The sequence below is a fragment of the Gallus gallus genome, chromosome 1 (assembly GCF_016699485.2).
Source record: "Gallus gallus isolate bGalGal1 chromosome 1, bGalGal1.mat.broiler.GRCg7b, whole genome shotgun sequence".
Classification (NCBI taxonomy): Eukaryota; Metazoa; Chordata; class Aves; order Galliformes; family Phasianidae; genus Gallus; species Gallus gallus.
Window position 1 is genome coordinate 132,721,391 of NC_052532.1, and position 27,410 is coordinate 132,748,800.

A 27,410-nucleotide genomic window follows, 5' to 3' on the forward strand; every position below is an offset into this window, starting at 1 on the left:
GTGAAAAGTTGTTTTTATTCAGAATTTCTGCTAAGTTCATGTACCTTTTTATGTCTTAAATATTTTAATGTATGATGAGCTCAGTAAGTTACCTAAGGTGTCTGCAGCAGAAAATTAGAGCAAAATTATGCCCCGACTAAAGGTAAGGATGACAAGAAAAGTTTCTTTAGTCCATGCCTTCCTGTGCCCTGGCCTGAGATGATGCTGTCATCTTGTCTATCTTCATTGGACTCGTCGACTTTTTCCACATCGCAGCAGAGCAGATCCCCCCATGAGCTGATGGAGTCACTTCATGTGAAATTCAGGGCAATGCAGAACACATTGTCCTCAATGGAAGGCAAGGTAGAGAACCTCTCATCAAAAGCTGGGAAACTAGACAGGCACATGGTGAATGTGGAGCAACGGATGGAGAAATCAGAGGCCAGGACCCAAGTCTGTGAAAAAGAAATCGCTGAGAATAAATCTGTGACTAATATGATGGTTAAAAACTGCTGCTCTTTAGAATGAAAAACTGGAGATACTAGGGTTGGGGGAAAGGAAGCCTAAAAAACATTCACAGCTTGGGCATCCTGGCCATGGAAAAAAGACCCCAAACTATGAATTTTGATTAACATACGTTAATCCTCTAACTTTTGGACATGAATGTTAAAGATGACACATACGTGGAAAAGTAATTTTGACTACCCAGAAAGTCCATCTCCAATTTGATGATTTAGAGAATGACAGCATTTTGGTTTTTTTTTTTTTCAAATTCAAAGTTACACATTTTTGGATGAATTCAAACAAGAAAAAGAAAGTATTCCGTAAAGAGTCAAGATTCTACTGACACTAGATACTTGTCTAGCAAGGCAGATCAGAGGCAGGAACCAGTATCACTAAAGAAGTCATCTGCAAAAAAAGAAGTAGCTGAAGCTGCAGAATTCAGTATTTGGTGAAAGTGAGCGACTCATCAGGGTGTTTGTTTGTTTATTCTGCTTTTTCTTTTTCTTTTTTAATTTGAAACATTTTTCTAGTGCGCAAGACCAGAAGGCAAAAATCAGACAAGTCTGGAAAGCATGAAGCATCAAAAAAATGAAGTGGGTTCCACGTTAAAGCATGGATATAAAAATCTGTTCATGTTCCAAGTTGGTTGCAACTACCTTTCTATTTCATTTATATAACATTCCCCCAAACAGAATTATGTACATTTAACACAGTACAATTTAGCATTTGCTGTTTTTGATATTTTAGAAAAAGCACTTCTCCATTTAGTATGTGTGTTTGTTGGACCATGTTTACCTGTGGCAAGGCACAACTAAGCACACACTGTTAAAGTGTTTCATGTATGCTTTCTAAGGTACTGTGATGTTAGAAAAACCTAATCCACACACACTACCTTTTCACCTAAGACTCTCACTAACTCTAACTTCTTCTCCTCAAAAGTAAGAAAATTCATGTTCTCAGGAAAATGCAAGCAAAACAGCTAGCTGCATTTTTTGTTGATAAAAACAATGTATGTGGAGATAAAAACTAATAGAGAGACCAAAATATGTTACGAACCTGCAGCTATTAAGATAGAGACTGTAAAAAGAGAGTTAAGAAAAAATCCTTTCACCAAAACAACAGGTTGTATAATCAGATTAGGTATCAAGAAAGAGATAGCTGCCTGCCTGTGTGCAAGCCAGTGAGACTGGATGGTGAAGTTAAGGAAATGAATGCGTGGATATTCAGAAAAAGCTGCTGCAGTAAGAAACTGAGTGTATTACATGAGGCTGAAATTTCCTTAAGTAAAAAATATAGTAGAAAAGATACCACTGAATTTGTGAATCACAACATGCTGGTTATCAGCTAAACTTCCTTAATTCTAACTGCCTCGATCTCCAAATATTGCTTGATTATATGAAGTCACATCCTTATCCAGTGTAAGGACCTAGTAAAAGTTACGACATCGCTGTATAAAACAGCCACCAATAAATATTCATACACAAGCTGTTCTTATAGGAAATCCAACTCCATTAAAAACACAGCTATCTTTGTAACATGCTTATATATGGCATTGCCCACACAGCAGAAGCTAAGACTAGAGCATCCCAAGAAGTCTTTGGAAAGTTCAAGGCCAATACTCTTCACAAACATATATTCTAACTCAGTTTTGAAGTACTGAACTACATAAAAACGACAAATAAAATGGCATCACTTCCTACACTATGGAAAGCTCTAATAAATCTACAGCTTTTTTTTTTTTTTTCTCTATTAAGAGTACTAAAACTTCACAAACAACCATGGAATAACAAACTGTCTTTTTCCACCTCTTGTATCAATGAAAACTATCTGAAGCATAAACCTTAGAACAACAGTATTTCCTACTGCAAGGTAGATAAAAAGTGCATCTACAAGGGACAAAGGAGAAATTTAACTTCCAAAGCTAAACTGAAATAGTGGCAGCAAGACACTTAGCTACTTAAACGTCCACCTGATTATGCAGACTGTTGGAGGAAAAAAAAACAACAAACCCAATTGCTATTTATGTTTAGCAACTTACTTCCTCATGCTAAATGCAGGTCAGGCACTACAACAATAACAACACTTTTAAAAAACAGTATGTTTACACTTGTATGCTACTACTTGAGGACACAAAGTAAGAAATTTCAAAGTTACTGCAGGCGTGTGAGGAATTCTCATGCTGGAAGAGATGCTCTGGTTTTGTGCAAATAAAGTATTGGAAGACAGAACTCAGGAAGCTGCCACAGACCTTCATGGCACTCAAAAATGCTCTGAAGACCACCCAAATGGAATCACTGCATACAGATACTGTAATCATTGTACACGTATACAATTCAAAACCAATCAATTTCTCACTAGCCACGTACTGCCATTTCTACTGTTATAATTTAAGAAATAATTATCGTAGTAGCCTTTAAAATTTCTTTTGTACTTTCTTCTTTACAAAAGGCTTACTCAGAACCAAGTGATCCCATATGATCTGTATCTCTTACTTAAAAGAAGTACTTAATATACCTTATACTCAACAAAATCTGAAATTACTCTAAAATAATTCACCCACACTGAGCAAAGAAAACTGACAAAGAAGTCACAGTGGCCTATTATTACTGAAGCCATGGAACATTAAGTTGTCCAAAGACATTTCTTTAACTGAAATTCCACATATGAAAAAACAGTTTATCCACTGTGCACTTATTAATAACTTTAAGGAAAAAGTCTTCAATTACAAAACAATTTAAACAAATAGACTTATCTGTACCTGCTTTGCCATTCAATAGCTTATTCTGGTAATATTGCCATTCAAGCTGGGGGTTTGCACCAGGGCGCAGCGGTGCCTTTCCTGCACCTCTGTTGCTAGTAACAGCTACTGGTTTTCCTGTGGGGAAAAAATGCATGCACTTAGAAGAGCGTGTAATATCTTATAACTTTAATAGTGGTGTAAATAGGGTAAGATTACAAAGATGTCTGCTTTACTTTTTGCATTTTCTTTCAAGATTATACACTCTTCCAGCATTAAGAAGGAAGTAGCTATGAAAGTGACTTTGCACTGTGACTATGAACTTCTGTGACTGCAATTAGACAGCAAAGAGAAGTTCTGAGCAGGTAAAATGCAGCCATTCTTGTTTCTTTTTATGATTACTATAAACCAGGTTGTGAAACTTCACCAAAGCCCTATTAATTTGTTAGTTTAAGGCATAGCAAGCAACATACTAATTTTAAATACTTGTTTAAACATATTTACTAGCTAAGATAAAAGAGTGTACACATACCAACACACCCAACTCCATTTGCTAAATTACCTGCACAATATCAAATCTGTAGCTAAACTTTTGACTCTTCGGTAATATCAACAACTCGTAATTTTTCTTAGCAAACTAATGTATGCACTGAAAGTTCTGGCAGACTTCTGTGGAACAGGCAGAAAAATCTCTGCAGGAAGTCCTAGGTTCTTTACATTTGAGCAAAGGCATTTTAAAATTGGCAGGATATTCAGTTTAAAAAAACGCACACATACTAGAATTATCTTTAACATTATTACTCCTGCTTTTGGAGAGAAGAGAGAAAAGTTATTATACAGCTTACTCTTCTTACCCAAGCTCTATAATGGATACTACTAGATGTCCACCACAGCACCAAGTCTTCAGATTTGTGCACCAATGATGTTCAGCAATTACACAGAACAGCTTGTATTTCCACTTCCGAATGTTATATTTGAAAACAAAACAAAACAACAAACCCAAAACAAAACCAAACCCAACCCCGCCAAAATAAACAACCAAAAAAGCCAACACAAACCAACCCAAGCTGCTAAGTCTTATGTATGATCACACACTCCAACTTCTGAATGCCAGCGAAACTGTTCATCCTCCAACAATAATTCAGGTAATAAAAACTTAGATAGGAAGAGGAAGGAGAGGTGAATTTCTCTTGAAAAAATGATTCAGGCAAAGAGACAATACTCAGTCTTGACGTTTCCACCATGCTGATTAAACAATGCTCGTTAGACTGCTTTAGGAAAACCACTGAATATCCTTTTTTTTTCTTCCCTTTTTCTTTCTTAACAGAGTGAACAAAACCCACTTTTAGTGCAAACAGAATTTGATCCCCAATTTCTGATATGGTAGATCTAATTGGATAGGTGCAACAGGAATGAGAATAGTTACTCCAGATTTTATTTTTTTTAGACACTGAAAGCAAACGGTAAAGGGAATTCCAGTTCTCTCTTTCACGTGTGTTTGGAATGTGAGAAAACATGAATATGAAAAGTTGCGTGGTCTGAATATCAGATAAAGATGCCAAAAAACAGACTAACATGTCAAAGTCATGTTTTAAGTGTACAGCCTTTTTTGTTTGTTTAAGAAGTCTCAACTTAGTAAGTTGTAGTATTTAGAACTGAATACTGACCTTTGAGATCGGGTCTATTTCGGATCGCCACAGACACAAAGAAGCAATCCATATCCACGTGCATTATACAGCTCTGTGGTTTGGCTGAGCTCGCAACAGACACATTACCTAATATGAAGATACACCAATAGAAAACTTGAACCCTAATTGATACACTTCGGTACTAATTACAGTAGTCATCAAGGACTATAATCAATATTTTACTACCTTCAGTTATAAAGACTTTTGTTTCTTCTCACCTAGAGAGCATATACATTTCCTAAATTCTCAAACAAACGTAACCATAAACAGTAGCTAAACAACCTAAGCAATGCATCAATTTGACAGTTTCAATTTTATTTTCACCTAATTAATGACTTTTTACCTCGCTATAACAAATTCCCTCAACACAAGGTTAGCATATGTTGGGGAAACAAAGTCATAACTGCAGTATGATAGTATTCAATCAGCAGCAGAGAACTTTACCCGTTCTTCTTCATCAATCAGAAGATTGTTCTAAAGTTTAAAAAAGTTCAGCTGCACTAAGAATTACCTTCGACTCTTCATGAAATACACCACGATGTGTTAAATCTTCCATGCAACTGGATTTTGTTGTTGCTGTACTACACTCACATGCAAACATGTGAAGATAAGCAAGACAACAGTGTAAGTTTTTCAGTCTGTAGCTAACATACTAGTAATACTTGGGCCAAGTAATCTAGATGTTCATGTCTGTGTGTCCATGGTGATGACCAAGCAGAGGAGACTAGAGCTAGCAGAGTGAACCATGCACAACAGTGAAAAACACTTCACATATAAACTGATTTGTTTTGCTTGACAACTGTGCTAGCTGCTGAATAATTAAAAAAAAAGTGCTTTCCCATTCTTAATAATTTACCATTTGGGCTCCTTACTAAAAAAACCAACCAAACAACTGTCTTATGAAGGACATATTTACAAATCAAGTAATCAAATTAGCCCTTAAGATGCTGCTTCACGTGAATTAGATGAATTCTCTAGGCCAAATCGAAGTAAATATACATTAGCTTATATCATACTTTGTCAGAAAATAGTATGCATTAAGGTATTCTTATAAGATAGCATGCTTTGTAATTGGAGTGTGCTATGATAAACATATAATCAGTTAATTTATCTAACAATAAATTTTTAGGATGTGGTAATTTATCATCGGAAGCAAGTTTTCATGCGATTACAAGTGAGTATTTTTACAACATAGCAGAGCCAGAATCTTGTCAATAGAACAGAATTAACCTTTTAATTGGATTAGACTATAAATTAGAGCTTCTAAAGATGCAAAATACTTAATCTCTATGTGCAACACTTTGTCTCATAAATTACACACATATTTTAATTTTGGCCCTTGGTGTGCAATATAATGACAAAACATTTCTCTTCCACAAGCCAGGTTCAGAACTACCATATGATACAACTACTCTTTAAACAGACACAGAGGTACACAGAAAACTTACTACCAGAAAATTTAGATTTTAACTCATTTCCAAATGTTACTCATCTTTTAATTTTCCACACTGCACTACATATAAGCAGCATTTTTTTTTTTAAAGATTTTTCACATGGCAACTACAGACTTGTGCATTTAGATAGATGTATTTTTTCCCCCTCAATCAATCTATATGTCTTGATATTATTTCTACAAGAAAGAAATGAACACAGATCAGTGCATCACATTAGATCACAATTTAACAAATAAATACAGAAGTAGCAGAGCCTTTAGTTTTCACTGCATCAAAGTCACCAAGCTCTTCCAGATAGCCTGACTGCAATGTGAATATCGAACATTACCCTGCTTAGTCTCTGGTAGACATTTAGTATGTGAACAAAGATAAGGCACCTTCTCAAAATAAACCTTCTTAAACAAGTATCTACCTGTGTCAGTTTTAAGTGCAGACCTGCCTGCTTTCCATTTTTTTAATTTTTCCCTTCCTGGAAAGACACCGCTGTTTTTTCTCTGCAGGCTGTTGACAAACTCAGTCAATTCACACTTCCATGTTGATATATGATGTAATCTTGAACGTGAATAAAAGTCAGAAATAAAACTACAATCTGAAGGTTTGGACACAGATAAGGAAGCTGCCTTGCTTGGAGTAGGTACAGAAGTGCTTTTTGTGCTTGAAGGCCCCTGAACAGTGGAGTGGTGAGCACCATTTATTTTAGTATTACTGTGCAAAGATGAAGATGAGGATGAATTACTCATAGTCCTATGTGGATTCCACGAAAAGTCTGTATTTTTGTTGCTTTGCTGCAACTGCTGCATTGTGCAGTCTCTAAAGTCAACGATGCCTTTTTCAGGTTTCCCCTCCTCCTGCACAGGGCCTGGAGAGAACCTACTTGCAACACTGTTGCTGGAGGGCACCAAGCAATCCTGTGTCTTTAAGGCACTGGTACAAGTGTTATGTGTGTGTCCATTAAAAATGGCAGTGCTGTCTTTGTGAGATTGAATCCCATTTTGTTTTCTTTCAGGAAGGATCTGGTCCAGCTTTGTAAATCCCAACCCGTCACTGTCTTCTTCCTCTTCTTCATTCCAGCTACTTATTCCATTGGGTGTGATCTCACTTTCCATCTCACACTGTTTAATATGATTTCTGAAACAGATAGGTGATAGATAATTGAATACCATTTCTTTTATTAAAAAGGTACATTTACAGGTCATTTCAAGTATTTATCTTACCAACTGCTATCAGTATAGAACTGAAAAGTTTTTACAGTCAGTCTCAAGACAAGTATCTCAAATTCTGAGCTATGTCTTCTGAATATGACAAAATACCATATGGCAGACTGTGCATATTTGTTTTGTTATTGCTGCAGTGTTACCAGAAGTTTACACAGCTTTTCTAATACGAGCAGGATTCTGGGCACTTCTATCTCCAAGGCTTTAAATTGATTATCTGTCTCCAATGGAACTGCAATAATTATTTATTAACAGAACTGTTACACTGCCATGGATAGCATAGTAGTGCAGAAATATGCAACCATCAGCAATATCATTATCTTTTTATAAAGAGATGCCATTTTTGTCATCTAGTTACCAAAAAAGTACACATAGAAAACTTCTGTTTTTAACAAATGATTTAGTGTGTTGGATTCATTTTATCTTTACTCAGGGAAAAGATTGTTCAAGCTCTGTAAATCAAACATACTCTTGGCTTTCAACGAAAACCTGAACAGATGACTTCTCAACATCTAAGTGTGTAAAACAAAACAGCCTCCCACAAGTGCACCAGCAATTTACATCTACTCAGACGATGTAAAGGCTAAGATTTTATTTAAAAAATTAATGATGTAACAATCTGAAGTAGAATTAAAAACAGAATTTTCAAAAGCTGTACATACCCTAAGTCTGCTGGAAAAAAACAACCACCGCTCCCAATTCCCAAAGCTACCAATTTAAGTACAGTCACAAAACAACATGAGTAATAATTAATTATCCAGTATAGCAGTAAAATCAGAAAGCCAATTAACTGTGGTAATTTGGGTAAGACTATCACAATTATAAATTACATTCAACATAACAGTTTTGAAGAGTTACATTCTTGAAAGTGGCATATCCAGTGGTACAAACTATGTACCACTGGGTAAGGCAGGCTTTTAAAGTCACAACTTGAGACTAAATTTGTATTTTTGGAAGTATGAATATACCTCTCATTTAAAAAACACTAACAATGCAACAATAAGAGGTGACGGTGATCGTATCACTCACTGTTTAAAATATGCCTAATAAATACTGCTTAGGATATTCATTTTGTGGCACCGGCTTTATTTATCCCTGAAACTATAAAATCTCTCTCATGGTAAAGTCTCCTCAGCAATACACACAAATGGATTTTAAATATATCAGTGGACTACAGAAGAACACAGATCACTGTTACAAATAAATAACAGTATCTTGTTCAGTATCTCAGACACTGCTTGAGCAAGGGCATATGAGCAAGTGATGACCTCCGGAGGTCCCTTTCAACCTCAACTATTCCACAATTCTTGTCTCTGAACAACAAACATGTAACATCTGCTTTCGAAAAAGATGCAGTGGTCAACTTCATTACAAAACACATCGTTCGAAGTAAAAGGCTTTTCACCCGATTCTTCTACAAGAGTTTTGCTGAAGCCTTTGATTCTGTTCCCTTCTTGCAGTCTTTTAAGGTAATTCCTTCTGTTATAATTGGATTTTTTAATCCATTTTCATACCAGCTTTTTGTTTTTGAAATAAAGACCTACTTCTCAGTGTTATCACTCATAATCCTTTAAATTACACCTGTTGCTTTCACACAGACACGCTGTATCCAATTGGACTCTCAGGTCACACTACCGAGGAAAGTATCACTCAAAGATTAGAGACAAGCCTTGGAGTTCAGGTAATTGTAGCTCCATCCTCAACTCCTCAAAGGATCACAGAATTATCAGATATCCTGAGTTGGAAGGGACCCACAAGAATAACTATGTCCAACTCCCGCCTCCATAGAGGAGCATCCAAAATTCCAACCCTGTGTCTGAGAGCAGTGTCCAAACACTTCTTATACTCCATCAACTTGAGGCCATGATCACCGCCCCAGGGAGCTTGCTCCAATGCCTGGCTTTTTCTTAATGCTCAACCTGACCCTCCGCTGACACACCTCCATGCCTTTCTTTCAGGTCCTGTGATCATCAACAGAGAGAAGAGATCAGCATCTGCCCCTCCCTTGACTGCCCTCGTAAGGAAGCTCCAGACCACAATGTGATCTCCTCAGTTTCATCTTCTCCAAGCTGAAGAATACTGTAACTATACAGTTATACCTCACTTTTAAATTTCAGTATCTCAAAGTTTCCCTCCTACAGAGGGAAATCAATTAAAAAAAATGCTATCTAGTTATAAATGCTAGTTCATTATGGGTGAATGATTAACATCAGCATATAAGATTAGAAACACTTACACCCTGTTGAGATCTTTAGCTATATTGCTTGGACCTGGCATGGCATCTTCAGGTTTGCATATGCTATTAAAACTGAGACCTTTTTGAACACTTGACTGCTTGGTGTAAAGCTGATACGGAATGTGCGAGAGGAGACGCCCAGCTTTAATGCTGAAACAGAAGAAAAGGAATAGGTTACTACTAAAAGCATTTTAAAAGCAACATACAGTAAGTGGTTACTTTCATGATAACCATTGATGTTCTGCTACGAATACTTACTGCCCCTTCCAAAACCTTCTTCCCTCTACAAATTGGATTGAAGAAAGAAGTTATTTGTAATGTGGTGATTGTTACTAAAAAAGACATTTGCACAGTTGTATTGGTCAGTTGTCTACAACTGCTTCTCTAGGTAATACACAGAAATCCCAAATATTTCATTTCAAGAACAACACTCAGTCAAAACAGTAATCCCACGTATGGTCCAGGTTATTCCAAATGAACAACAGTGACTGAATTCTTTAACTTGGCACAATGCGAGTAACACGCATCCCCAGCAAATTTGGGTAGAACCTAGAAGAGGCCAGCTTCCACTTCTTCCATTCCAAGATGGTAATTACACCTTCACATAAGATGTAGAAAATTCACGTAAGAAAATGCACTGACAAAAAGCTAGAGACCTTTCACAAATATCCACCACGCTCTTTCCAGTTCTGTCCTACATGTTCCACTCTATCTCCCTTTTTTTTCCCCCCTTTGAAATAGCAATTATACTTCAATAACTGCTAAATTGCTTATCAAAGTCATGGACTTTGAAGTGGAATCCTCTCGAAGATACATCATCGCATGATTTCAGCTCTCCATACCAATGCCTGTTGCTAGCGGAAAAAGATAACACCCTTCTAAGCCTATACTCCACCTCTCCTTCATGTATAACTTGTCATACTGCACACGCTGTCACAGATGCAAAAGCTTCTTACAACAGAGGAACCTCTTTCATATCAAAGAAGCTGAATATTAGTGTTCAGTTTTGAAGATACAATTGGATTTAAATTTTTAAAGAGAATTTAGCTCAGTGACATATGAACTTCTTTGCTGCTCTTCAACACCTGAACACTTTCTTCCAGAGGTGTGCTTTTTAACTAGCTCAACTGTAACACTGCTAAGGGAGTTCGACAGTGGAACAGAATCCCTTACGTGGAGCTGTCTTGTGGCAATTAGAGAAGAATGTAATGGGAGACCACATTACTCAATTAGACAAATTAAAGCTAGCTAGCACATACAAAAAGACATGGTAAGGTTTTTATGGGAATGGGATTGTAAAAACAGCCCTCAAATATATCATTTCAATATTGTTTGATATGTTAGTATACTGCATTTAGAAAGGAACGTGATTTACATTATGTGTTGCCAGAGCTGAAACTAACATGGTAGAGTTCCTAAGTTTTATATAGCAAATAAGCTAATATGAGTGCTTATAACGTTTCTTGTATCACACTGAACTTTCATAACCATCCACATAGTATCTCAAAGTCATTACAGTAATTTCAAACTCATCAGAAAAAGAAAAAAGCATTTATTTAAGATTTTTTTGTAATGCTAAGATCTTAGCTACTGGAGTAACTCCTCCACTAGATCAATATACAGTCTGCTGTTATAAAAATTAGTTTGGAAAGGATCTCTGCAGGTCTCCAGTCCAAATCGTACTCAAACCAGAGCTAACTCTTTGAGGACACCAAGGGTCGACACAACTGCTGCCTCACTGTAGACCCTTCAGTCCTTTTACAAAGCTGCCTCCTAGCCAGTCAGTTCCTACCCTGTCCAGCCACACAAAGTAAATTCTGTTTCAGATGCAAGACTCTGCATTTGATTTTGTTGAAATTAATGAAGTTTGTTAAGAACCTCAGGATAACTTCAGTTGATCTTATGTATTTCAGTGAGTGGAGGAACCAAAAGATGTGTTATTTGGATAAAAAACCTTGGGTTTAGTTTTGTTTTTACAAGTCATAATACGATAGATCTTAAGGTAGAATCATTTCAATTTTACAAAAATGCTTTTAAATTGACATTCTTCCTTATTTACAGATTAGATGAAACTCATGTGAAACACAAGGCAAGAGGTTAATTAAGAAACATTACCAGGTATTTATTTAAAATAACTGAGAACTAGTCCACTGACTGAATGTGAAATTAGAATGAACAGGATAACGTTCAGTTTTGTTCTAGGCCTGACATTTTCTGAATGTTCTTAGTAAAGTTTCTTAAGGAGCAATCACTGAGAAACAAATCTTCAACACGACAGCTGTATTTTTACTCAGCTGTTGCAAGTAATTTGCTAAAATCTTTTATAAAGCTACTTTTCCAGATTATTTCAACCCTGCCCCACAACCCCTTTCCCCAAGGAATCCAAAAGCAACAGGCCTGAACTTACCTTTCCACTATCCACTCTGGTCGAACTACCTTTTCTCCTTTCAACTCTTTTATTTTGGCATTTGGCAGATTTGTGGCAATGATGTGCGTTGTTTTTGATCTGGAATAATACACATGGTATTGACCTCCATGCAACATCATAAGCCGTCTTAATTCATCAGCTGAGGGATCTATAAAATTTAAAAACAAATATTCCTACTTTGTGTCAGCAAATACATTAAGAAAAAATGGTAGCTGAGAAATACAATGCCATGATCAGAAGGAGTGCAAGGCGCTGTTCTTTCCCAAAAAACACTGCATGTTCTTCAAAGACCAAATCAGAAATGCATTTCTGAAGAAATGTAGAAGACTGTGTTTCTAAAAAGACTGATTCAAAATGCAAACATTCTGCTTGTTATTGAGGATATTTCCACAGTATGTATGAAGGAAGCATGAAAAAAAACAAACCCTCAAGAGAATTCAATGCTTCACTATTTCTAAAGGAACATTTCACTGCAAAAAAATACAAAGAACAAGTATTAGATTAACTAGTATGTTCATCAAAGTTTGGGAGAGCAGTTTACATCCAGAAAAAAACAGAAAAGAATTAATATCAAAAAGGTTCAGCAACAGCAAAGAACTCCTGTGCTACAATTTCTGACTCATTGAAGTAGCTAACCCGCTTTTCTTTACCAGACTATTCCTTAATTCCTCTGGGGAACAGAGACTACCTTACAAACATCTCTTCTTACTCCCTCTAACATTTTTTATCCTCTCAAACTACTGTAGTAGCTATTCTTTCTTACATGATTAAAAAAAAAAAAGCAACTTAATGTGTGAATAATTATTTTGCAAGGAGCAGAAAAAAAAAAGGAAAAAAGCTTTTCAAAAACCTCTGCAGTAATGTCACCTTGGCATGAAGATGTTTGGGTGAGCTCTAACAAGTACAATGTTTTGAATGGTAAATTAGGCACAAGATACCAAAAGAGTCCATCAACAGGAAGGAAGGATGAATTTATTTTTGAAATAATTAAGCCACAATTCTCTCCAGAGGTTTACTGTCAACTCTCAAAACAGTTTAACCACCTAACTTAACTGAAGATACAGCACATGGTCTTCAAAGCATTCAGTCTCCTCTCCTCCTCCAGTCTGACAGCGTCCATCTTGTGGATCCCTATTCGGGAACTACTGCCCTGAATGCTAAGTAAACGCTGGAGTTTCAACAAAGAAACTGTCTGTATTAAGTATCTGATCCAGCTGTATTAATAGTTTAATCTTTTTCAGCCTGTGTGAATCAGAGCTCTGCCTCATGCTCAAACTAGCCGTGCTCCCTATCACAGATGCTGCACACATCAGTTATGTAACAGTAACAACATTCTTGGCATAGGTCCCTGAATAAGGCTTCTGGGAAGTTTCAAAAAGGTTATTAAGCTGCTTTAGGGAACCCAGGAGAAATATGAAAATAAGTAGGGTAGATTAAAAATCTTACTCCAGTTAACATGCATTACACTTGTCAATCCACCAGATAAAGGCAACGCATACCTTAGCTCTTCCAGTATTGATGAGTTCACTGTCTCAAGTATTACATCACTCTGAGCAAGAAGATCCCTATACATCCATCCAAACGTAAATTTAACAAATACGCTGTGTGTCCAATGCAACCATTATTAGTTTGAAAGAGCAACATTTGAATTTGTAGGAGTATAGTGGTAGTTAAAGAGATTTAAAAACATTAACTGCTGAACAAATGTATTGTCCACTCAGAGTCCTAGGTGTCACTTTCAGTAAGTGAAATAGTAAGTGAAGACTTGTAAAAGGCAGAAAAATTATTTCCTATTTCTATCAGTGACCATTCACGTAAATGATTTAGTAAAGTAGTATTTATATTCAGAAAGTAAATGTGATTTCATATAGAAAACCTTTATTGTGAAATACAAAGGAAAGTTAAACACAAAATAAGACACACAATAACTGTTACATAGTTAGCTGCAAACAATCATATTTCACATTTCTTTAATCCAGTTAGGATAGTAAGTAGACACTGCAACAAGACAGAACAGATCCTTAAAAACCAAAAGCTTCACCTGTAAAGCCATTGACATAGATGGCGACGCCACTGAAGATACTTGATGAATTCCCATCCCTCTGGTGTTGTATGGCTGAATCTGACCGGAACTGATCCTCCAGTTTCTTAACCTTTGCTGACATGTACCCTCCCTGGTTTTTAAGTTAAAAACAAAGAAAACAAATTCATTATGCCAGTCCTATTTTATGCTTACAGACTAAAACAAACAAGTTACAGGAAGCTGGAAAAGTATGCAACATTCCCTCAAATTGATTTTTGCTGACGAACAAAAGACACATTCATTTTACAAACAAAAATCACCAAATTCTCAACTTTAAATTCTTATCTGCAAGATAAACTGCATCTTTTTACCAGTATGCCAGGACTTATTTCATACTTCTTTTTTCTGATTCTCTAAGAAAAAAAAAATTCAATCTCTAAAAAAGTTCTCATGGAAGGAAAAAAAAAACAGAAATCAGGGAGTGATGCGAGTTTGGATGCTAAGCCAAAGTGCTCATAATGTTTGTTCAGCAATAAAGAATGTAGTGGTAACTACTAAAAGTGTTCTTAAAATGACTTGGTTTAGTTTTTAAGCGCTGGCTAAAGCTATTCAAGGTTTTGCATATATTAATAAGTCACTTCAGTTGATGACTATGAATTAAGATTTCAACACATGATTAATGTTCAAAGGAAATTTTAAGAATTACGTTTTTCAAGTGAAGCAAAAGAGTTCAATTTACAGCACACCTTCAGCATATTTAACAAAATTGTAAAACCTTCTAAGCCATAATGCTATTTGTCTTTTTAAAAGCAAATAAATAAATAAAAAGCACTTGGTTTTCAACATACCCATCCTCCCCAGCCATCGCCTTCGCCAGCCCGTTTCCTCCATCCACCTCGCCTCATACTGAAGCTTCTGCATGAAAGAAAAACGCACAGTTAGACGTTCAGTAATACTGTCAGTGACATTTCAATGATGCCTTCTATGGAATATCACAAAGATTACAATGGCCAGGCATTGAAGTATATGAGTTGCATTTTACACAAACTAAAAAATTGCATACAATTCCAGATAGTCAATTTTGTAGTAACTTATAGAAAAAAGCCTTTACAAAGTTCAGTTTCCACTGTGATTAAGCTCTACTTGCTCATCATACCTCTCCTATAAACAATGAAAAATAGAAGGTTCTCAAATACCACTGCTACAATTCATGAAAAATACTGCCCAAAACAAGAAGTCTTTTCTGTCATTTTTAATATTACCTATATGGTGGGATGCAAGCAGACACCTCCTGGCATGAAAGTGGATTATTTTACCAATGGATTTAGAGCTAACCATAACAGGTCCAAACATTTGTTGTTCCAGTGCAACAGGATTACATAAAAGAAAAAAAAAGGTTTTTTTTTTTTTCCCAAGGGAAGGTCAGTTATTTAAATGATATAGTACAATCTACAGCTAGGTTTCTTTAAAAAATAAACCTAGCCAGCCAAATTACAGCTTTCAGTTATGTAATACACTTATCCCTAGACCATGAGCTGTACACAGCAGTGTCCCCAGATGAGCCATTAGTGAGCTACAACAGAACTGGTGGAGAGAAAGAAATGTTTTGGACTGTGGCCAACTGCTCACTGTACCCAAGTGATCCACAGTGATCACAGCTGCTGTAACACCAATTTTAAAATACTGATTAACAGTGCAGTCTGATCAGGAGGTCACTGCTGCTATATTATATCTCTTACTTTCTATTCTAACTAGTCCTCAAACTACAAACACTGTTTTGTCTTTTAGGGCTACAAGCTCTAAGCATGATGATAGGAATAGGACCTCGTATACTCTGAAACTAAGATTTAAGCCAGTCACTTTTATTTTAGTAAATATTTCTTTATAACCCATACAAATGCATGACAACGCAGTTTATAACATAAAAGGAAATCAACTGATCTTTTCCTCTTCTGCTTTTGAGACTCTTTGAACTATGCACAGAATCACCCAGTAGAGAAACACAGAATCCTCCCTTGCTCTTCAGCCTACCAGAATGTGTATGCAGGTGTATATGGAAATAATTACCCACTTTGGTCATTTACCTCTCCAGACACCAGCAGGCACTGTTCTGGAGACCGCCTCATTTACCACATTAAAATATTAGCCAAGTTTTTCATAGGAAATAAAAGTTGAATTGCAGCCTTCTCTTAAGTCCCTTTTGTTCTCAAGTTACCAAGCAGGCATACTCTGAAATCCAGTTAAATCCCCCTGGACTGCAGGCATGTCTCACTGCAGAAAAAAAGAATCAGCTGCAGGCAGGTTTTCAGAAATAGCATCATTTTCATGTAATATTGTGAACATGCTAAATTAGGTACCAACAGAATTGAAGAGTCAAAGCAAGTATAACACACTTCAGTAGTGTGTTTCAGCATCTCTGCAAATGCAGGAAAATCACGAAGCACCTGGTTCTAGTCTTCTTGTGTTTGCTGTAATTTGATACATAACCTACACACATGTATATAATTATCAAGATTAATCATTTGTCAAGGAGATTAGCTCTACATCAACAACCAAAACAAAGCCATCTCTCCCCATTATGTCAAATTTCCTCTCAAGGTACCTATGTTTCTCGTGGGTTTTCCATCAACTCATGTAAACTGTAACTCAAATGCATTTGGTTGAGACTGTATAAGACCCACATAAGTCACCAGTAGTCTATAAAGAGGTTCTTGATTTCAATCACAGAGTTCTTGATCAGAACATTAGCTATCCTGACCTCTGTTTCAATAAGCAAGAGGTAGTCTCTAAGTCCTTCCACTACCAGTAAAATGGAAACAAAAATACCCAATGCCTACTAAACCAAAGAACTTTTCCATGAGAGAAAACTTTCCTGAAACCCTGAAACATGAAACTCCTATTTAGGACAGAGGGAGGTGAGGAAGAAAGATCTCTAGTCTAAAAGCCAATAGATCAGATCATCACAATCAGTGGAGCAAACTAAAATCATAAACTAGGACATAGCTGTGATTAACTAAAAATTAGATAAACACAACTCCTTTAGGTTAGTGTGTTAAAAAAACAATGTATGAATTGCTCAGAAGTTGTCTTCCTAGAGTCCTCAAAGCTAGAGAAACCTAGTTTTCTATATGTAGCGCCTACTTCCAACATCTGACAATGATTTACAATCTCCTTGGCAGATGATGATTTTTGGCCCAGTCTCTTCAATTCTAAACAAACAAGTTAGAAACGTGGTATTCCAATGATTACTAAATGTCTCTGGCTTACCTCCTAAAAGTTGGGGATTACTTAATTTCTCCCTATGTAGTTTCACAAACTGAGTGATAAACCAAGGTTTCTGGATTACGGAGAATCTCCACTACTCTGTTTTCACAAGGAGCCACACGGATAAGACAAGAGACAACAGGTACAAGCTGTTTCAGGACTGGTTTTGTCTTGATATAAGACTTTTTTTTTTTTTTCCAGTGGGAATAACTGGTCACTCAAACAGCCTCCCCAGTGATGTTGTGCAGTCCCCACCACTGGAGGTTTTCGGCCTGTGACCGGGCAGGGTGCCAGACAGTCTCAGCCAGGTTCCTTTTTCCCCTGAAAGGCTGCACCTGATGTTCTTTCAAGGTCTCTTCCAACCTGGGCTTCAATGATCCTGCTAAAGCCTTGGGCTTACAGTGCAAATTTTTCTTTGAAAGTGAAGATAACCTCCAGAGCTGCTTTCCTGAAGCCTAAGGAACAAATGAATGTAAAAAACATCTTGCAAAAGACACATTAAATCAGAGAAAAAAGTTAAACAAGATTTGAAGTACGTTCACTGCTTCACAAAACAAGAACTGAAAATACGATATGAAGCTCTCTCTACAGGAATCAAAACAAAGGGATGAGTAAGAGAAATGCTCTGTAAAGAACCCTCAAAGTGGTGGTGTGGAGAATCAATAGAGGGGACTTGGTAAAGTGAACCACCATAATAAATCATTTTCAGGGCATCTCCAGAGCAAAGACAATCTATAAAATGACCCTCTGCATAGAAAAACACTTTTTAAATAAAACTGAAATGCTTATGCTCTGGACCTGTGAACACAAACAAATCCCCAGCAAACTCTGTAACTGCACAGAAGTCTGTAATGATTGAAGCAGTAATTCCTAAGAACAGAATCCAAGTCTTTCTGTGCAAGAGGAAGAAGCTTTCATGGTAAAAAAAAATAAAAATAAACACACACACACATATATATGAAATAGTCAAATTAAGAACTCCTGTCCTCATAATTACCACATTTTGGCCCTGAGACTTTCAAGAGCATACACAGTATAAATCTCAGTGTTTAGCAAAGTAGGATTCTTTAACTACAGTTCAAATTTCTACTGGGAGATGTTTTTCAAAACTGAAGCTAGAAGACCACCTCTATGACTTCTGATGCTTTGTACACGACTAGTAGCTCAGACATAGTCAATATCATACACATACAGTATCTGATTCAGGAAAGTTATTTCTTTAAAATACTTTAAGATCAGGACGATGTGGTTGTAAGCTGGCTTTCAATTATCTGTGATAGTTCAGATGACAGACAAGCCCAGACCAAAACCACAGGTATTATGGGGAAAATGCATAAGAGCACAGAATATCGTCTTCAGTGGCTCTATAAGAAGTGAATATAGACTCCCATATACTTTTTAATTCCAGGTCAGTACCAGTCCTGCCTAAATTTGAGTCGGCACTGTCATACTCTTCAGCATTCCCCTTTCCATTATGCAGAGACATTTCTATTGCCTCTTAAAGTGATCAACTCCAGTGTGGCAGAATTGACACTCTGCAGTATGTGAAAGCACATAAACTATCTGTAAAGACAACTAGAGGCCGCACCGTGACTCAACAGTCAACCCTGCCAGATCTGTGTCTAAGTGCAAAGCACAGCTTCTAATCCAGGCAACCCCATCTCTAAGTACTGAAAGTTGAATGGAAGCATAACACACAGTAACAGACATTGTTTTTCTGACCAGAAGGAACACTATCAACACTATGCAAAATAAGCTGATTTAATTAATTCATTTCAACACCTCAAACAGTATTTTTGAAGGTGCAACTCTAATGCTACCAGAAGGACAGCTATCTCAGGCCATTGCTAATGAATATCAGTCTTCTGCCTGCACCACAGATTGAATCCATCCCAGCTCAGCAGACTTAAAGGTTGTTTCCATCAAATGGGTACTTTGTGGCCTGTTTGAGTTTCATGCATGGAGGTTCCAGCTCCCACATCAAACTTACCACACTGCCTGGCACTAGGCTGCAAGCTTGTTGAGGAAAGAACTGTCTTACATGTTTACACATTTCTCAGCACATGAGAGACCTATTCTTGGCTGAGTCTTCTGGAAAAGAGCTGCTGCAACAGTCTAAATCTATGTTTTTTTTTTTTTTTTTTTTTTTTTTTTTTACTATGTACTAAAAATCTCAGAAACCAGTAAAGGAATTTCAAAATAAAGATAGTTCAAGTTGCCTTTTTTTTTTTTTTTTTTAAAGAGACCTATCATTTGAGGCACTTGAGTTAACAATACTGTTCCATGTTGAACTAAATAGGATGTTGCAAAGCAACTGAATTTTATTCTAAATGGGAAATAAACACTCAGGGTGAAGTTTCACAAGACGGATGAGTCAACTTGATGTCTGCAAGCCACCAAAAGGAATGAAGCTGCTCTTCAACCTCTGATAGCCTAACAGGCTTTACCCCTTATTCCCAACTTCTACTCTAACTCTGCATTCACACGACCCTTATGACTGCTGCTATATGCCAATTCAGCTTGCTAAGTCAGAAAAAAAAATCACCATAGTTTCTCACCTGTTCAGTGTTCAGAACTGAGCCTCAACAGGATTGCACAAAGCCAAAGCAGACAAGCCAGAAAAAGGAGTGAGTAGGACCGGTCCATTCACTGCTGATACAACTTGAAGACTACTTCACCCATTTCTGGAAAATAACTTTTAAATCACTGCTATCATCAACCAACCGTGCTGTAAATGGGGATACAGATTTACAGGGAGCTAGCTACTGTTTACTAACTAGCCATCCTTACATCCTCCCCAGGTGAATGAGGGCAGACTATCCTGTTTTCTTCACAACAAAGTCCTCCACAAGACTTACAATCAAACAGCACAGAAGCTAAGTCTGATTCCCATCTTAATTCCCATGTGCCCATATTATAATCACTTCCAACTATACGCACCGGTATTACTGTGTTCACTAGCAAGGACTGTTCCTCAATTCAACCTCTGATGGTATTTTAAAGCAACAGAAATGAAACCGACCAGAAGACATTAAAAAAAGTAAAAAATGTGTCTCCAAAACCACCCAACACCACTCCCTTCTCCTGTAAGTAACCTGAGGAGTGCACGTTAGCAAACAACCGCATTCAGTCAAGTAACAGACACAAAACTGCTGGTGGGAATGAGAAATTTAGAAACAGTATTTTTCAAAGAGATGAGTACCCACGGCATTGCCTAGAAAGGTGGCATGCCATACAACCCACATAATGAATGGAAAACCAGTTCTTCAGAATCAACTCCCTATGAAGTTGAAGATGACTATTCTAAAACTGTGTTCCCTGCATTCCCTGCATTCTTTCATTTGAGTCTGACAGCAAAAAAAAAAAAAAAAAAGGTAGTCTGACGTTCAGTGCTAGCACTCTCCCAGAAAATGACGCAGGACTTCTTTGCTAAATAAATTATTTCAGTTTCCAAAATGATAATTTCTGCAAAAATGGTCTTTATTTCAGATCAGTTTACTTTCACGTCAAGTACTACACACCTGCAATACACGCACTAAGAAAGATGCACTTATTTTGTTGGCTCATCGTCACAACTCCCTGCAGCAGTTGTTCAGCACTTAACCATTGACACAAAGAGCTGAAGAGAACAAAAATGTTAGCACCTTTTCCCCAATGACTTGGAGTCTGGGACAGATGCCTTTTTTTTGTTAAACTGTCACAACTTAAGGGTACACGAACACAGGGTACAGAACACAGCAGAGGACTTGCTGTCCTAGTGTAAGACAGTACATCACTGCACAGTCTGCACTAGCTTTGAGCAATCTGTTTTCAACAAGACAGTCTTTTTGCTTTTATACATGGCATTTGAGATGGTTAGTTCTCTGAAAAATAGCAAGCCAGAATCAATTTGAGACCAACTGTCAATGTTTCATTCCCCTCTAGAAATAACACTCAGTAGCAGCTACAGTCCATTTAGAGCTTGTCACAAGTAGAGGTTTAACTTGGTTGAATTTTCTTTCTGCTCATAGAAGACTGGCTTCCATTACATTTCTGCATTGTTTGATAATATTTCCCCCACCCAACCCCTAGACTTCCTCAGTAACAAGTGGCTCCTTCTCATAAATTGTCAATGATACATTTAACCACATAGCTCAAGTTACTGCTTAGTTCAAATACTCTTATTGCTGCAATACACTGGCAAATTTCAGATGTCAGCAACCAGCTTCATTCTTTTACGTACTCATACTCTTTTGGGGCATAGGAACGTCCCCAAGAGGACAGAGCACACTCACAATCTTTATGCTGGCTTCTAAGTGCCTAGATTCCAGAACAAAATCATTAAGTCAAATCAGGACAAGAAACCACTTGGAATTAGGACTCTCAATAGCAATACACTGAACAGACAGTAAATCAAACCAAAGGGTAATTTCCTTTCTCTCTTGGACTTCAGTATCTAAAAGAATAAGTGAGATGAATATGTAAGTTGGGTATTCTTCCTCCAAGCCTGTGTACGTTTAGCTGCTCATGGTATTTAAGAATAGAGAACTATGCTATTCTTTTCTTTGAGAAGAAAGGGTGAGCTGGTTGGTTTTTTTTACCTGAATAAATCAATAAAACTTGCTTAGGAAATGAAAATCTGGGCACACTTCAGCCTAACAACATCCAGTCCCACAACTTGTGTCTTACCCATGAAGCCTACACTGTACCTGAAGTGCAGGTAAAGCAGCAAGCAAGCAGCACATGCAAACAAAGATCCCGTATCCCGAGTAATGAGTTACTGCTACTGAATGATTAAAGGCTTCCGAAGCACAACTAGATGGAGTGTCTGGAAAGCTGAAGAAAAATTTAACATGGCAGGAAAATAGGTAAGTGGAGGTACAAGTGTTCTTGAATAGACTAAAACACAGGTAGAAATTTTAAGAGGTGACCAAAATAAGGAACCTGTAGATGCTCTGAGATTTTTAACAATGAATTCAGAGGAACTGCTCTGGAGAAAACTTCTGACATGTTTCCCAGGTCCCTTGGGCACACAGGTGAAATCATGTTGAAAGAGATACAGGTTTTGATTGATTTTATGTATTTGCTTGGATATACATACATAGATGTAGATGTATTTTTCTGTGTGCGCAGGTGTGAGTGCACAAAGGCACATGAAACTTGTATTTTTGCTGATCTCTTGATTTATCCAGCATCCCAATTAACCACTACAGCAATAGTAGTAGCATAAAAACAAATCTGCACTCTGGACCAACGCTCTAACTAAGGTAATGAGAAAGCTCCATTTCTTCTCCACAAATTATTTTCTAGTAGAAACGCCCAGGGCAGTTGTGCTTTTTGCTGAACTCGGTGTTATCAGTGTACACTGAGCAGATGCTGAGCAGGCCAGGCTCTTCGGGAAAGAGAGATAAGACATCCACTTTGTCAGGCTCAAGTGGTAGGTGACGTCAAATACTAAGAAGAACCATCTCTCTACACACATATGGGTGCCACTGAATGTTTAAATCGTAGAATGGCCTGGGTTGAAAAGGACCACCATGATCATCGAGTTTCAACCCCCTGCTATGTGCAGGGTCACCAACCACCAGACCAGGCTGCCCAGAGCCACATCCAGCCTGGCCTTGAATGCCTCCAGGGATGGGGCATCCACAACCTCCTTGGGCAACCTGTTCCAGGGCGTCACCACCCTCTGTGTGAAAAACTTCCTCCTAAGATTTAACTTAAACCTCCCTTGTCTTAGTTTAAAACCATACCCCCTTGTCCTATCACTATACATTCCTGTAAACAGCTGTTTCCCCTCCTACTTATATGATCCCTTCAAGTATTGGAAGGCCACAATGAGGTCTCCCCAGAGCCTTCTCTTCTCCAAGCTAAACAAGCCCATTTCCCTCAACTTTTCCTCATAGGAGAGGTGCTCCAGCCCTCTGATCATCGTAGTGGCCCTCCTCTGGACCCGCTCCAAGAGCTCCATGTCCTTCCTGTACTGGGATCCCCAGGCCTGGACGCAATACTCCAGATGCGGCCTCACAAGAGCCGAGTAGAGGGGGACAATCACCTCCCTCTTCCTGCTGGCCACTCCTCTTTTAATGCAGCCCAGGATATAGTTGGCCTTTCAAGATGCAAGCGCACACTGCTGGCTCATGTCCAGCTTCTCGTCTACCTGGACTCCCAAGTCCTAAAAGTACCAAACTCCAGGAAATGAAGCAACCTTGCTAGCAAAAGTATTGATTATTACAGAGTCAGTGATTAAATAGGTTGATTTTCTGTTTGTGGTGCTTTTCATATGGCATTTCTTAATTCCAATTGATACTGCGTAGTCCAATTCCTATTTTTTTTTTTTACTGGATCTGCCTCTGAAACTCTCAAAGCAGCAAAATCTTTGTGAAGTACAATCTTCATAAGATGTGTCTTCTACACTTCCTCCAAGTTTGAAGTTTCTAGGTCATGCCTTAGTCCATAGACATTACTTTTATTATCCACTCAGACCAACACAACTAGCGGGAATTAGATGAAACTTGTAAGCGGAAAGATCAAAACAAAATGGAAATGTTTTTTAATCTACTGCCTTGTTTACTTGCACATTCTCTGACATAGGACACCAAGGATGTATATGGGTTGAACAAATTATAGGAATAAAAAGCTACTAAAGCTTTATTTAAAATATAAAAAAATATACATAAACAAAGAGGAGCTACAGGAAGGAGACAATCTGTAGCAGGGCCTGTGGTGATAGAACAAGGGGAAATGGCTTTAAGCTCAAAGAAGGTAGATTTAGCTTAGACACAAGGAAAAAGTCTTTTACAGTGATGGTGATGAGGCACTGGCACAGGTCGCCCAGGGATGTGGTTGATGCCCTGTCCCCGGAGACCTTCAAGGCGAGGCTGGATCAGGCCCTAGGCAACCTGATCTAGCTGTGGTGTCCCTGTTTACAGCAGGGGAGTTGGACTAGGTGTCTTTTAAAGGCCTCTTCCAACTCTCAGGATTTTATGATTCTGTGAATCTATACCATTTTTTTTTTTAAGATAACAAACTACAGGAGCTTAGAGAACAAAGAGGAAGTGTCTCAGTATGGTTGTCTCTTTAGTCTTACCTTGGTATCCACTATTTGCAACTTCTAGAGACAGTACAGGCTAAGGCAAACTTTTCACCTGATCCAACATATTCTCAAGCTTCCTCTTAGATTCAGCTGAAAGAGATATTCAGTGTTTCCTTGAAAAAACACAGTTTGAAGTTCACTGGAGAAAACAAAAAGGCTCTAATTCATCAGATCCCTGCATAAAACTCAAATCTGAACTGCATTCTTGGCCCAAAGTGGCTATAAGATGTATCTTCAGTACAGCTGACATTGAAACAACATTACCACTCTACTTAGTAGAGACATATCAATACAAAAAGGCCACAGAGCAAATATGGCCTTCCTCAGGCAAACATGAGGTCTGTAGAACGTAGCAGGTTAAAAATCAACACAGAAACTACAGGAATTATTCTGGAGAGGCAACACACTACTTGAAGATCTCTATCAACAAGAAATTAAGAGTGAAAATTCTTTACCTCCCAATCCCTCTGACTGTTCTATCAAAGGATTGCTTTAACAGCTTGCAAAAAAATGCAATTTCAGAAATCTAGGAAATAGAGACTGAAAAGCCCTTTTCCCCTGTTCCCCAGTGATCTCACGTTTCCTTAAGACAAAAGGCAGACTCAGAAGCCAGCACCGTATCCTTTTACTACAAACCACTACCTCATTTCTTTAGCAGAATTAAGAGTTGCATTAAAAAACACGAAGCTGTAAAATACATTTACTCTGCCCGGTTTAATTGCACTCATCGTGACACAGGGGTGTGGGCTTTCCTACCTGTAAGAATTATCACCTCTTTTGTGAGTTCCTTTAAATATCAACAGCTCTTAGGTTTCCAAACCGATCTCAGTGGAGAACAACCATTTGTCCGAGATGCTTACTCATCATGCCCTGGCCTAACAGCTGATCAGAATCACCTCAGAGGGATGAAGTCATGAACACAGCAGACAGAACTTATTTTACTTTGAAGATTCACTGACCAGAGATGTTAGCAACAGTCCCAGCCCTCTGCCAAAACCTACTGAATGTCTCACCCTGCCAGAAGATTGCCGGTCTCTAAGTAAAGAGAACTCTTAGAGCAGATTTCAGCCCTACTCTGCACAGCATCAGCACTGCCTTCAGGTTTTGGCAATCAAACCAGTCCACCTGCATGTATGGGAACAGCTCTGCACAGTACCTGAGTGGCATCTTACCCTGAGCTAAATTATCTGCTTCTCAGGGCTCCTTTCTTTTATAAACCAAGAAACTGAAAAGGTCGTCACGAGTTCAGGCAAACCAAATAAGGAGGTAACAAGAGTTAATTTCCTTATGTTGGAATTTGGTAGAAATAGAAAGTTAAACAAATGCAAAAGAGTTACCCACAATATGTCTGAACTTTGTTTATGCTAGCAACTAATTTTTATACCATGAAGTTCGGCACCATTAAATAGGAGGAACGCCAACCACTAACCCAACTTAAAGAAGCTTAAAGATAGGAAATGAATTAGGGAAAAAAAAAAAAAGAAAAAAAGTAATAGTATTTTATGTTTCCCGAGAGCTAATACTGAAATTCAGGAGGCAGGGTCTGCTTCAGCAGTTGCTGCAAAGAACATGAAAGACAAAGCAATCAATTCCATGAGTACACCAAATGACAAATCTCTCTTAGATGAATTTGATGGTCACAGATTTCTTAACTACAACAGTTTCAGTTTGGACAAGACAGGCAAGAGAAAGGGAAGTTATCATCACTGCTCAGAATTGAAAGCTGTTCTGCGTACTCATCTCAGCTCCGCTGAAGACGAAGAATGAAGAAGGGTTTCCTAATTCTCATTTCTATCTCATGAGCACCAGTTACTCCGCAAGAAATAGAGGCACGGGGACCACAGACAAGAGAAGTCCTTCTCCCTAAGAATATCTGTCTCCCCAATTAAACGGTTGTCTGGTTCCCACAACAAAGCAGAAGGCTGCTCTCAGAGAGAAGCATTACCAAAATTTATCTCTTAAAAAAAAAGCCATTTCCACAATTATACCACATGAACCACGCTTGAGAATTCATCACCTGTTCCTCGCGCTCTTCTGCATCCACTTAGATTTGCTTCTTACTTTCAACATTCTTTATAACTACATGGCCACTCTCGTTTCTATTTGCTTCCAATTCTTCTTAATTTTGCTACGCTCAGGTAAACACATGCCGCTATCATCAAATTAATCTACACCGTATTCCTGGAGGAGGGTTTCAACATTTGGTTATTTAGCTCCCTTGTTACAGCTATACCAGGCAAACAAACTGCAAAGAGCTGACAGAGATCTCAGAGATAATAATATACACCTTTAATTAAAACGGAAAGACGTTTAATATAAAAATCATTCTTCATAAAATAAACAATAGCTAACAGATTAAATGGGGAAAGCACGCGGGTAGGGTCAGGAAAGTTATTCTTTCCCTACTTGTCCCAAACAACTGATTTATTAAAAAGTCTTTGTAACCGTATTATTTTGCCTGCGTACTCAAAGCCAGTTTTTGTATTTGACTCTGCTGATTTCTCTTTTAATCTCTCCAGTAGCTGAAAGGGACGGCAGCAAGGCTGAAAATTTTTCACGAGGCTTTTTTAGAGCAGACATCCCAGGGAAGGGATGAGAAAAGGCTCATCAGGCTCAGCAGCCAGCAACACCACACTGCATCACACCAAGCTGTGACTCACTGAGAGCGCACACACGCTCCCCAGAGGGATGGCCTGGAGACACCTCTGCAGTACCAATTAGTGTGAAGATCCTTACGCTGTCCGTACACAAATATGCACAATCAGAGTTTACTGCTTGAAATACCGTTTGGTGTTTGGATTTTTTTTT

General features: G+C 37.9%; 1 protein-coding gene across 6 annotated transcripts in view; it reads right to left on the reverse strand.

The window, feature by feature from the left end:
• The window catches only part of REV1 (REV1, DNA directed polymerase), a 53,452-nt gene that overhangs the window by 24,417 nt on the left and 1,625 nt on the right, over nucleotides 1-27,410 (reverse strand). For 2 of the 6 annotated variants that reach the window (XM_040699117.2, XM_015277717.4), the window contains exons 2-8: nucleotides 15,112-15,178; nucleotides 14,282-14,414; nucleotides 12,220-12,388; nucleotides 9,813-9,962; nucleotides 6,775-7,490; nucleotides 4,888-4,995; nucleotides 3,242-3,358 (exon numbers count right to left, since the gene is read on the reverse strand). In XM_040699117.2, coding sequence (XP_040555051.1) covers nucleotides 3,242-3,358; nucleotides 4,888-4,995; nucleotides 6,775-7,490; nucleotides 9,813-9,962; nucleotides 12,220-12,388; nucleotides 14,282-14,414; nucleotides 15,112-15,168 — 1,450 coding nt within the window. In that variant the 5' untranslated portion in view covers nucleotides 15,169-15,178. 6 annotated transcript variants of the gene reach the window in all.